This window comes from Haliotis rubra, unplaced genomic scaffold, assembly GCF_003918875.1.
Source record: "Haliotis rubra isolate DU_JTF1 unplaced genomic scaffold, ASM391887v1 Scf354, whole genome shotgun sequence".
NCBI classification, from domain to species: domain Eukaryota; kingdom Metazoa; phylum Mollusca; class Gastropoda; order Lepetellida; family Haliotidae; genus Haliotis; species Haliotis rubra.
Window position 1 is genome coordinate 1,004,060 of NW_025767029.1, and position 12,842 is coordinate 1,016,901.

The 12,842-nt window shown below is 47.0% G+C and overlaps 1 protein-coding gene across 8 annotated transcripts in view; it reads left to right on the forward strand.

The window, feature by feature from the left end:
• The window catches only part of LOC124285172 (cell death-inducing p53-target protein 1-like), a 44,045-nt gene that overhangs the window by 17,248 nt on the left and 13,955 nt on the right, over positions 1–12,842 (forward strand). For 5 of the 8 annotated variants that reach the window (XM_046721356.1, XM_046721359.1, XM_046721358.1 and 2 more), the window contains one exon: positions 396–416. The exons of the other annotated variants lie outside the window; for them this stretch is intronic. In XM_046721356.1, the coding sequence (XP_046577312.1) occupies positions 396–416 (21 nt within the window). The remainder of the gene's footprint in view (positions 1–395; positions 417–12,842) is intronic. 8 annotated transcript variants of the gene reach the window in all.

The window sequence follows — 12,842 nt, forward strand, 5'->3', positions numbered from 1 at the left end:
ATGGGTCAGTCAGATGACCTTCAGATGAAGCTGACAATCTAGAGAGCTGTTTGTACAAGCATCTAATGTGATTTGCATATCATTGTTCAAAATTTTGTTGCCATTTGACAGTATTTTCACTTTTAAATAGAAACAGTCATGCTTGGTTGTGGTGTCTTCAAGATGGTGGTTCAAGACATCCTGAAATAATCTACTCATGTCTGAAATAGTCTCTGCCTTCCTTCCCAAGAGACTTCATGTGCGTGTGTGAGAGTGTATGTGTGTGAACAGATACTTTGAGTGTGTGAGTGTGTGTGCAGGTATGGGCATGCATGTGTGTGCCATTCCATTCAAGGAAATATTTTAGTTAGCTGACCAAAGAACCACGTTACTAATCCTGTGACCTTTGTTTCCAGGCCAGCCGATGTATGGTCAAGGTATTGTTGTCCCAACACTTAACACTAATTCGCCAACACAGACCCTGGCTCCCAAACATTGAGCCTATAGCATGGGGCTTCCACACACACTAATCTGCTTTGAAAATCATTTGCTTGTTTTTGAATAAGTATTTTGGAGAATAATTTACTTGCCATGACAACATCTTAAAGAATGTGTCATTGTGCCTCTACATTTAGTGATATCTTCTTCCATGACTTGTTGAACTGCTGTGGAAACAATGTAAAGACATTTGAGTTCAGCAGGTGCTTGCATGGTGGCGTGTACCCGTGCTATCTGCTCACACGTATAGTTGTCACAAGTCTGCATGTTAGTGGTATTCTAGCAACTTGTGTTTAGATAAATAATACCTTCTGGGGACAGTGAGGGGACACAAGCTAACCTTCTCCAGCACAACCTGTTAGTCCAGAGTCAAGGTCCCCCTTGATTGGTGTCACTAGGAATGGCTTTCTAGATGCATGAATAATGAACTGTTAGCTGTTGAACACAGGGAGCCAGAAGATAATTTAATTTAATTCTTGCCTCCAATCAAAGATAACATGTCTACATGTACAATACATGTTAATGCTAAATCATTTTATTTTTTGTTTATTGGATTGCCAAGATGGAGATTCATACAGAAAAATATGAACTTACTGCACAGTTTTCACCATAGGTTTTTTAGACATTTTGTCGAGCATTAGTTACTTCACATTGGCTGTCATCAATGTCGTCTGGTCATGAGTGAGTGAGTGAATATGGTTTTACGCTTCATTTAGCAATATGTTAACCTGTAGATCTGGTTGGATGAGGAAACATGATATATGAGGGCATACATTTGAAGGCACTCAGACATGCAACATCTTGGTGGAAGAACTTGCATGGTTTGCTGACAGCTGTCAACATGTTTTCGGGTATAGGGCACCTGTCTACTTGCAATATGTGCATTTAATGTCAGTTTGCTTATTATGTATGGCTGGGATTTCTGTTAACTGACATAGGGTCTCTGACCTTATATAGATCATTTAATTGTAAATAGATCATTTGTTTCTCTGCACTGTGGCATGAATGGTATAAATGTTCTCAACCCTGTGATATAGTTGTTCCACTACACTGTGGTATAGTTGTTCCACTACACTGTGGTATAGTTGTTCCACTACACTGTGGTATAGTTGTTCCACTGCATTGTGGTATGAATGTTCCAGTGCACTGTGGTATAATTGTGCCAGTGCTCTATGGTATAAATGTTCTAGTGCACTGTGGTAGAACTGTTCGAGTGCTCTGTGTTAGGACTGTTCCGTGGCATAACTGTTCCAATGCTCTGTGGCATAACTGTGCGAGTGCTCTGTGATAAAGCAGTTTCAGTGCACTGTGGTTTGTTCCACTATACTAAATGCAGCTTGTTGTGCTGAGGACATCCTGCAGCTTTTTCTGTTGAGGACATCCTGCAGCTTTTTCTGTTGAGGACATCCTGCAGCTTTTTCTGTTGAGGATATCCTGCCGCTTGCTTTTTTGAGGACTTCATGCAGCGTCTTGGACATCCTGCATCTAGTTCTGTTGTGGACATCCTGCAGCTTGTTCTGTTAAGGACATCCTGCAGCTTTTTCTGTTGAGGACATCCTGCAGCTTCTCCTGCAGCTTGTTCTGTTGAGGACATCCTGCAGCTTGTTCTGTTGTGGACATCCTGCAGCTTGTTCTGTTGAGGACTTCCTGCAGCTTGTTCTGTTGAGGACATCCTGCTGCTTGTTCTGTTGAGGACTTCATGCAGCTTGTTCTGTTGAGGACATCCTGCAGCTTGTTCTGTTGTGGACTTCCTGCAGTTTGTTCTGTTGAGGACATCCTGCAGCTTGTTCTGTTGTGGACATCCTGCAGCTTGTTGTGTTGTGGACATCCTGCAGCTTGTTCTGTTGTGGACTTCCTGCAGCTTGTTCTGTTGAGGACATCCTGCAGCTTGTTCTGTTGAGGACATCCTGCAGCTTGTTCTGTTGAGGACATCCTGCAGCTTGTTCTGGTGTGGACCTCCTGCATCTTGTTGTGCTGAGGACTTCCTATCCTATAGCCTGTTCTGTTGAGGACATCCTGCAGCTTTTTCTTTTGAGGACTTCCTGTAGCTTGTTCTGTTGAGGACATCCTGCAATTGTTCTTTTGAGGACATCCTGCAGCTTGTACTGTTGTTGACCTCCTGCATCTTGTTGTGTTGAGGACATTCTGCAGCTTGTTCTGTTGTGGACTTCCTGTAGCTTGTTCTTTTTAGGACATCCTGCAGCTTGTTCTGTTGTGGATCACCTGCAGCTTGTTGTGTTGAGGACTTCCTGCAGCTTTTTCTGTTGTGGACATCCTGCAGCTTGTTCTGGTGTGGACTTCCTGTAGTTTGTTCAGTTGTAGACCTCCTGCAGGATGTACTGTTGAGGGCATCCTGCAGTTTTTTTCTGTTGGGGACATCCTGCAGCTTGTTCTGTTGAGGACTTCCTGCAGATTGTTCTGTTGAGGACATCCTGCAATTGTTCTGTTGAGGACTTGCTGCAGCTTATTCTGGTGTGGACCTCCTGCAGCTTGTTGTGTTGAAGACATCCTATCTTATAGCCTGTTCTGTTGAGGACATCTTGCAGCTTGTTCTGTTGTGGACTTGCTGCAGCTTATTCTGGTGTGGACCTCCTGCATCTTGTTGTGTTGAAGACTTCCTATCCTATAGCCTGTTCTGTTGAGGACATCTTGCAGCTTTTTTCTATTGAGGACTTCCTGTAGCTTGTTCTTTTGAGGACATACTGCAGCTTGTTGTGCTGAGAACATCCTGCAGCTTGTTCTGTAGAGGACATCCTGCAGATTGTTCTGTAGAGGACATCCTGCAGCTTGTTCTGTAGAGGACGTCCTGCAGCTTGTTCTGTTGTGGAACTCATGCAGCTTCTTGTCTTGAAGACATCCGGCAGCTTGTTTTGTCGAGGACTTCCTGTAGCCTGTTCTGTTGAGGACATCCTGCAGCTTGTTCTGTTGAGGACATCCTGCAGCTTGTACTGTTGTGGACATCCTGCAGCTTGTTCTGTTGAGGACATCCTGCAGCTTGTTCTGTTGAAGACATCCTGCAGCTTGTTGTGTTGAGGACATCCTGCAGCTTGTTCTGTTGAAGGACATCCTGCAGCTTGTTCTGTGTGGACTTGCTGCAGCTTGTTCTGGTGTATACATCCTGCAGCTTGTTCTGTTGTAGAGATCCTGCAGCTTGTACTGTTGAGGACATCCTGCAGCTTGTTCTGTTGAGGATCTCCTGCAGCTTGTTTGTGTTTTGGACCTCCCTGCATACTGTTCTTTTGAGGACATCCTGCAGCTTTTTCTGTTGGGGACATCCTGCAGCTTGTTCTGTTGAGGACATCCTGCAGCTTATTCTGGTGTGGACTTGCTGCAGCTTGTTCTGGTGTAGACCTCCTGTAGTTTGTTCTGTTGAGGACATCCTGCAGGTTGTACTGTTGTGGACATCCTGCAGCTTGTTCTGTTGAGGACATCCTGCAGCTTGTTCTGTTGTGGACATCCTGCAGCTTGTTCTGTTGTGGACTTCCTGTAGCTTTGTTGAGGACATCCTGCAGCTTGTTCTGTTGAGGGCTTGTTCTGTTGAGGACATCCTGCAGCTTGTTCTGTTGTGGACATCCTGCAGCTTGTTCTGTTGAGGACATCCTGCAGCTTGTTCTGTTGAGGACATCCTGCAGCTTGTTCTGTTGTGGACTTGCTGCAGCTTGTTCTGTTGTGGACCTCCTGCATCTTGTTGTGTTGAGGACTTCCTATCCTATAGCCTGTTCTGTTGAGGACATCCTGCAGCTTTTTCTATTGAGGACTTCCTGTAGCTTGTTCTGTTGAGGACATCCTGCAGCTTGTTCTGTTGAGGACATCCTGCAGCTTGTACTGTTGTGGACCTCCTGCATCTTGTTGTGTTGAGGACATCCTGCAGCTTGTTCTGTTGAGGACATCCTGCAGCTTGTTCTGTTGTGGACATCCTGCAGCTTGTTCTGTTGTGGACATCCTGCAGCTTGTTCTGTTGAGGACTTCCTGCAGCTTGTTCTGTTGAGGACATCCTGCAGCTTGTTCTGTTGAGGACATCCTGCAGCTTGTTCTGTTGTGGACTTCCTGCAGCTTGTTCTGTTGAGGACATCCTGCAGATTGTTCTGTTGAGGACATCCTGCAGCTTGTTCTGTTGTGGACCTCCTGCAGCTTGTTCTGTTGAGGACATCCTGCAGCTTGTTCTGTTGAGGACTTCCTATCCTATACCCTGTTCTGTTGAGGACATCCTGCAGCTTGTTCTGTTGAGGATCACCTGCAGCTTGTTGTGTTGAGGACTTCCTGCAGATTGTTCTGTTGAGGACATCCTGCAGCTTGTTCTGGTGTGGACTTGCTGCAGCTTGTTCTGGTGTAGGACCTCCTGTAGTTTGTTCTGTTGTAGAGATCCTGCAGCTTGTACTGTTGAGGACATCCTGCAGCTTGTACTGTTGTGGATCTCCTGCATCTTGTTGTGTTTTTGGACCTCCTGCATACTGTTGTTTTGAGGATTTCCTATAGCTTTTTCTGTTGGGGACATCCTGCAGCTTGTTCTGTTGTGGATATCCTGCAGCTTGTTGTTGTGTTGACTTCCAGCTGCAGAGCTTGTTCTTCTGAGGAAATCCTTCAGCTTGTTCTGGTGTGGACTTCCTGTAGCTTGTTCAGTTGTAGACCTCCTGCAGGGTTGTACTGTTGTTGACCTCCTGCTGCTTGTGTTGTGTTGAGGACATCCTGCAGCTTGTTCTGTTGTGGACTTCCTGTAGCTTGTTCTGTTGAGGACATCCTGCAGATTGTTCTGTTGTGGATCACCTGCAGCTTGTTGTGTTGAGGACTTCCTGCAGATTGTTCTGTTGAGGACATCCTGCTGCTTGTTCTGGTGTTGACTTGCTGCAGCTTGTTCTGGTGTAGACCTCCTGTAGTTTGTTCTGTTGTAGAGCTCCTGCAGGTTGTACTGTTGAGGACATCTTGCAGCTTGTTCTGTTGAGGACTTTCTGTAGCTTGTTCTGTTGTGGACATCCTGCAGCTTGTTCTGTTGTGGACATCCTGCAGCTTGTTCTGTTGAGGACATCCTGCAGCTTGTTCTGTTATGGATCACCCTGCAGCTTGTTGTGTTGAGGACTTCCTGCAGATTGTTCTTCTGAGGACATCCTTCAGCTTGTTCTGTTGTGGACATCCTGTAGCTTTTTCTGTTGTGGACATCCTGCAGCTTGTTCTGTTGAGGACTTCCTATCCTGCAGCTTTTTCTGTTGAGGACATCCTGCAGCTTGTTCTGTTGAGGACTTCCTGCAGATTGTTCTGTTGAGGACATCCTGCAATTTTTCTGTTGAGGACTTGCTGCAGCTTATTCTGGTGTGGACCTCCTGCATCTTGTTGTGTTGAAGACTTCCTATCCTATAGCCTCTTCTGTTGAGGACATCTTGCAGCTTTTTCTATTGAGGACTTCCTGTAGCTTGTTCTTTTGAGGACATCCTGCAGATTGTTCTGTTGAGAACATCCTGCAGCTTGTACTGTTGTGGACCTCCTGCATCTTGTTGTGTTGAGGACATCCTGCAGCTTGTTCTGTTGTAGACTTCCTGTAGCTTTTTCTGTTGAGGACATCCTGCAGCTTGTTCTGTTGTGGATCACCTGCAGCTTGTTGTGTTGAGGACATCCTGCAGCTTGTTCTGTTGTGGACATCCTGCAGCTTGTTCTGTTGAAGACATCCTGCAGCTTGTTTTGTTGAGGACATCCTGCAGCTTGTTCTGTTGTGGAACTCCTGCAGCTTCTTGTCTTGAAGACATCCGGCAGCTTGTTTTGTCGAGGACTTCCTGTAGCCTGTTCTGTTGAGGACATCCTGCAGCTTGTTCTGTTGAGGACATCCTGCAGCTTGTACTGTTGTGGACATCCTGCAGCTTGTTCTGTTGAGGACATCCTGCAGCTTGTTCTGTTGAGGACATCCTGCAGCTTGTTTTGTTGAGGACATCCTGCAGCTTGTTCTGTTGTGGATAACCCTCAGCTTGTTGTGTTGACTTCCCGCAGCTTGTTCTGTTGAGGACTTCCTATAGCCTGTTCTGTTGAGGACATCCTGCAGCTTTTTCTGTTGTGGACATCCTGCAGCTTGTTCTTCTGAGGACATCCTGCAGCTTGTTTTGGTGTGGACTTCCTGTAGTTTGTTCTGTTGTAGCCCCCTGCAGTTTGATCTGTTGAGGACATCCTGCAGCTTGTTCTGTTGTGGACTTCCTGTATCTTGTTCTGTTGAGGACATCCTGCAGCTTGTTCTGTTGTGGACTTCCTGTAGCTTGTTCTGTTGAGGACATCCTGCAGCCTGTTCTGTTGAGGACAACCTGCAACTTGTTCTGTTGTGGACATGCTGCAGCTTGTTCTGTTGTGGACTTCTTGTATCTTGTTCTGTTGGAGGGACATCCTGCAGCTTGTTGTGTTGAGGACATCCTGCAGCTTGTTCTGTAGAGGACGTCCTGCAGCTTGTTCTGTTGTGGAACTCATGCAGCTTGTTGTCTTGAAGACATCCGGCAGCTTGTTTTGTTGAGGACTTCCTGTAGCCTGTTCTGTTGAGGACATCCTGCAGCTTGTTCTGTTGAGGACATCCTGCAGCTTGTTCTGTTGTGGACATCCTGCAGCTTGTTCTGTTGAGGACATCCTGCAGCTTGTTCTGTAGAAGACATCCTGCAGCTTGTTTTGTTGAGGACATCCTGCAGCTTGTTCTGTTGAGGACATCCTGCAGCTTGTTCTGTTGTGGAACTCCTGCAGCTTCTTGTCTTGAAGCTATCCGGCAGCTTGTTTTGTTGAGGACTTCCTGTAGCCTGTTCTGTTGAGGACATCCTGCAGCTTGTTCTGTTGAGGACATCCTGCAGCTTGTACTGTTGTGGACATCCTGCAGCTTGTTCTGTTGAGGACATCCTGCAGCTTGTTCTGTAGAAGACATCCTGCAGCTTGTTTTGTTGAGGACATCCTGCAGCTTGTTTTGTTGAGGACATCCTGCAGCTTGTTCTGTTGTGGAACTCCTGCAGCTTCTTGTCTTGAAGCTATCCTGCAGCTTGTTTTGTTGAGAACTTCCTGTAGCCTGTTCTTTTGAGGACATCCTGCAGCTTTTTCTGTTGTGGGGTCACCTGCAGCTTGTTCTGTTGAGGACTTCCTGCAGATTGTTCTGTTGAGGACATCCTGCAGCTTGTTCTGGTGTGTGGACTTCCTGTAGTTTGTTCAGTTGTGAGACCTCCTGCAGGTTGTACTGTTGAGGACATCCTGCAGCTTGTTCTGTTGAGGACTTGCTGCAGCTTGTTCTGGTGTGGACCTCCTGCATCTTGTTGTGTTGAAGACTTCCTATCCTATAGCCTCTTCTGTTGAGGACATCCTGCAGCTTTTTCTATTGAGGACTTCCTGTAGCTTGTTCTTTTGAGGACATCCTGCAGATTGTTCTGTTGAGAACATCCTGCAGCTTGTACTGTTGTGGACCTCCTGCATCTTGTTGTGTTGAGGACATCCTGCAGCTTGTTCTGTTGTAGACTTCCTGTAGCTTTTTCTGTTGAGGACATCCTGCAGCTTGTTCTGTTGTGGATCACCTGCAGCTTGTTGTGTTGAGGACTTCCTGCAGATTGTTCTGTTGAGGACATCCTGCTGCTTGTACTGGTGTGGACTTGCTGCAGCTTGTTCTGGTGTAGACCTCCTGTAGTTTGTTCTGTTGTAGAGCTCCTGCAGCTTGTACTGTTGAGGACATCCTGCAGCTTGTTCTGTTGTGGACTTCCTGCATCTTGTTCTGTTGAGGACATCCTGCAGCTTGTTCTGTTGTGGACTTCCTGTAGCTTGTTCTGTTGAGGACATCCTGCAGCTTGTTCTGTTGTGGATCACCTGCAGCTTGTTGTGTTGAGGACTTCCTGCAGATTGTTCTGTTGAGGACATCCTGCTGCTTGTTCTGGTGTGGACTTGCTGCAGCTTGTTCTGGTGTAGACCTCCTGTAGTTTGTTCTGTTGTAGAGCTCCTGCAGCTTGTACTGTTGAGGACATCCTGCAGCTTGTTCTGTTGAGGACTTCCTGCAGCTTGTTCTGTTGTGGACCTCCTTACTGTTGTTTTGAGGACATCCTGCAGCTTTTTCTGTTGGGGACATCCTGCAGCTTGTTCTTCTGAGGACATCCTGCAGCTTGTTCTGGTGTAGACCTCCTGTAGTTTGTTCTGTTGTAGACCTCCTGCAGGTTGTACTGTTGAGGACATCCTGCAGCTTGTTCTGTTGTGGACTTCCTGTAGCTTGTTCTGTTGAGGACATCCTGCAGCTTGTTCTGTTGAGGACATCCTGCAGCTTGTTCTGTTGAGGACATCCTGCAGCTTGTTCTGTTGAGGACATCCTGCAGCTTGTTCTGTTGTGGACATCCTGCAGCTTGTTCTGTTGTGGACTTCCTGTATCTTGTTCTGTTGAGGACATCCTGCAGCTTGTTCTGTTGTGGACTTGCTGCAGCTTGTTCTGGTGTAGACCTCCTGTAGTTTGTTCTGTTGTAGAGCTCCTGCAGGTTGTACTGTTGAGGACATCCTGCAGCTTGTTCTGTTGAGGACTTCCTGCAGCTTGTTCTGTTGTGGACATCCTGCAGCTTGTTCTGTTGTGGACATCCTGCAGCTTGTTCTGTTGAGGACTTCCTGTAGCTTGTTCTGTTGAGGACATCCTGCAGCTTGTTCTGTTGTGGACTTGCTGCAGCTTGTTCTGGTGTAGACCTCCTGTAGTTTGTTCTGTTGTACAGCTCCTGCAGATTGTTCTGTTGAGAACATCCTGCAGCTTGTACTATTATGACTCCCTGCGTCTTGTTGTGTTGAGGGACATCCTGCAGCTTGTTCTGTTGTGGACTTCCTGTAGCTTGTTCTGTTGAGGACATCCTGCAGCTTGTTCTGTTGTGGAACACCTGCAGCTTGTTGTGTTGAGGACTTCCTGCAGATTGTTCTGTTGAGGACATCCTGCAGCTTGTTCTGGTGTGGACTTGCTGCAGCTTGTTCTGGTGTAGACCTCCTGTAGTTTGTTCTGTTGTAGAGATCCTGCAGCTTGTACTGTTGAGGACATCCACCTGCAGCTTGTACTGTTGTGCATCTCCTGCGTCTTGTTGTGTTTTGGACCTCCTGCATACTGTTGTTTTGAGGATTTCCTATAGCTTTTCTGTTGGGGACATCCTGCAGCTTGTTCTGTTGTGGATATCCTGCAGCTTGTTGTGTTGACTTCCAAGCAGCTTGTTCTTCTGAGGACCTCCTATAGCCTGTTCTGTTGAGGACATCCCTCAGCTTTTTCTGTTGGGGACATCCTGCAGCTTGTTCTTCTGAGGACATCCTGCAGCTTGTTTTTTGTGGACTTCCTGTAGTTTGTTCTGTTGTAGCCCCTGCAGCTTGATCTGTTGAGGACATCCTGCAGCTTGTTCTGTTGTGGACTTCCTGTATCTTGTTCTGTTGAGGACATCCTGCAGCTTGTTCTGTTGTGGACGTCCTGTAGCTTGTTCTGTTGAGGACATCCTGCAGCTTGTTCTGTTGTGGATAACCTGCAGCTTGTTGTGTTGAGGACTTCCTGCAGATTGTTCTGTTGAGGACATCCTGCTGCTTGTTCTGGTGTGGACTTGCTGCAGCTTGTTCTGGTGTAGACCTCCTGTAGTTTGTTCTGTTGTAGAGCTCCTGCAGGTTGTACTGTTGAGGACATCCTGCAGCTTGTTCTGTTGTGGACCTCCTGCAGCTTGTTCTGTTGAGGACATCCTGCAGCTTGTTCTGTTGTGGACTTCCTGTAGCTTGTTCTGTTGAGGACATCCTGCAGCTTGTTCTGTTGTGGACCTCCTGCAGCTTGTTGTGTTGAGGACTTCCTGCAGATTGTTCTGTTGAGGACATCCTGCAGCTTGTTCTGGTGTTGACTTGCTGCAGCTTGTTCTGGTGTATACCTCCTGTAGTTTGTTCTGTTGTAGAGATCCTGCAGCTTGGTATTGTTGAGGACATCCTGCAGCTTGTACTGTTGTGGATCTCCTGCATCTTGTTGTGTTTTTGGACCTCCCTGCAAAATGTTGTTTTTGAGGATTTTCTGCAGCTTTTTCTGTTGGGGACATCCTGCAGCTTGTTCTTCTGAGGACATCCCTTCAGCTTGTTCTGGTGTGGACTTCCTGTAGCTTGTTCTGTTGTACATCCTGCAGACCTCCTGCAGGATGTACATGTTGAGGACATCCTGCAGCTTGTTCTGTTGTGGACTTCCTGTAGCTTGTTCTGTTGAGGACATCCTGCAGATTGTTCTGTTGAGGACATCCTGCAGCTTGTTCTGTTGAGGACATCCTGCAGCCTGTTCTGTTGAGGACAACCTGCAACTTTGTTCTGTTGTGGACATCCTGCAGCTTGTTCTGTTGTGGACTTCCTGTATCTTGTTCTGTTGAGGACATCCTGCAGCTTGTTCTGTTGTGGACTTGCTGCAGCTTGTTCTGTTGTAGACCTCCTGTAGTTTGTTCTGTTGTACAGCTCCTGCAGATTGTTGTGTTGAGAACATCCTGCAGCTTGTACTGTTGACCTCCTGTGTCTTGTTCTGTTGAGGACATCCTGCAGCTTGTTCTGTTGTGGACTTCCTGTAGCTTGTTCTGTTGAGGACATCCTGCAGCTTGTTCTGTTGTGGATCACCTGCAGCTTGTTGTGTTGAGGACTTCCTGCAGATTGTTCTGTTGAGGACATCCTGCAGCTTGTTCTGGTGTGGACTTGCTGCAGCTTGTTCTGGTGTAGACCTCCTGTAGTTTGTTCTGTTGTAGAGATCCTGCAGCTTGTACTGTTGAGGACATCCTGCAGCTTGTACTGTTGAGGTATCTCCTGCATCTTGTTGTGTTTGGACCTCCTGTTACTGTTGTTTTGAGGACATCCTGTAGCTTTTTCTGTTGTGGACATCCTGCAGCTTGTTCTGTTGTGGATATCCTGCAGCTTGTTGTGTTGACTTCCTTGTTCTGTTGTGGACTTGCAACTTGTTCTGTTGAGGACTTCCTATAGCCTGTTCTGTTGAGGACATCCTGCAGCTTTTTCTGTTGTGGACATCCTGGAGCTTGTTCTTCTGAGGACATCCTGCAGCTTGTTTTGGTGTGGACTTCCTGTAGTTTGTTCTGTTGTAGCCCCCCTGCAGTTTGATCTGTTGAGGACATCCTGCAGCTTGTTCTGTTGTGGACTTCCTGTATCTTGTTCTGTTGAGGACATCCTGCAGCTTGTTCTGTTGTGGACTTCCTGTATCTTGTTCTGTTGAGGACATCCTGCAGCTTGTTGTGCTGAGGACAACCTGCAGCTTGTTCTGTTGTTGGACATCCTGCAGCTTGTTCTGTTGTGGACTTCCTGTATCTTGTTCTGTTGAGGACTTCCATCCTGCAGCTTGTTCTGTTGTGGACTTCCTGCAGCTTGTTCTGTTGTAGACATCCTGTAGTTTGTTCTGTTGCAGCTTGTTCTGTAGAGCACATCCTGCAGCTTGTTCTGTTGAGAACATCCTGCAGCTTGTACTGTTGTGGACCTCCTGCATCTTGTTGTGTTGAGGACATCCTGCAGCTTGTTCTGTTGTAGACTTCCTGTAGCTTTTTCTGTTGAGGACATCCTGCAGCTTGTTCTGTTGTGGATCACCTGCAGCTTGTTGTGTTGAGGACTTCCTGCAGATTGTTCTGTTGAGGACATCCTGCTGCTTGTTCTGGTGTGGACTTGCTGCAGCTTGTTCTGGTGTAGACCTCCTGTAGTTTGTTCTGTTGTAGAGCTCCTGCAGCTTGTACTGTTGAGGACATCCTGCAGCTTGTTCTGTTGTGGACTCCCTGCATCTTGTTGTGTTGTGGACTTCCTGCAGATTGTTCTGTTGAGGACTTCCTGCTGCTTTTTCTGTTGTGGACATCCTGCAGCTTGTTCTGTTGTGGACATCCTGCAGCTTGTTCTGTTGTGGACATCCTGCAGCTTGTTCTGTTGAGGACCTCCTGCAGCTTGTTCTGTTGAGGACATCCTGCAGCTTTTTCTGTTGTGGACATCCTGCAGCTTGTTCTTCTGAGGACATCCTGCAGCTTGTTTTGGTGTGGACTTCCTGTAGTTTGTTCTGTTGTAGCCCCCCTGCAGCTTGATCTGTTGAGGACATCCTGCAGCTTGTTCTGTTGTGGACTTCCTGTATCTTGTTCTGTTGAGGACATCCTGCAGCTTGTTCTGTTGTGGACTTCCTGCAGCTTGTTCTGTTGAGGACATCCTGCAGCCTGTTCTGTTGAGGACATCCTGCAGCTTGTTCTGTTGTGGACATCCTGCAGCTTGTTCTGTTGTGGACTTCCTGTATCTTGTTCTGTTGAGGACATCCTGCAGCTTGTTGTGCTGAGGACATCCTGCAGCTTGTTCTGTAAAGGACATCCTGCAGCTTGTTCTGTAGAGGACGTCCTGCAGCTTGTTCTGTTGTGGAACTCATGCAGCTTGTTGTCTTGAAGACATCCGGC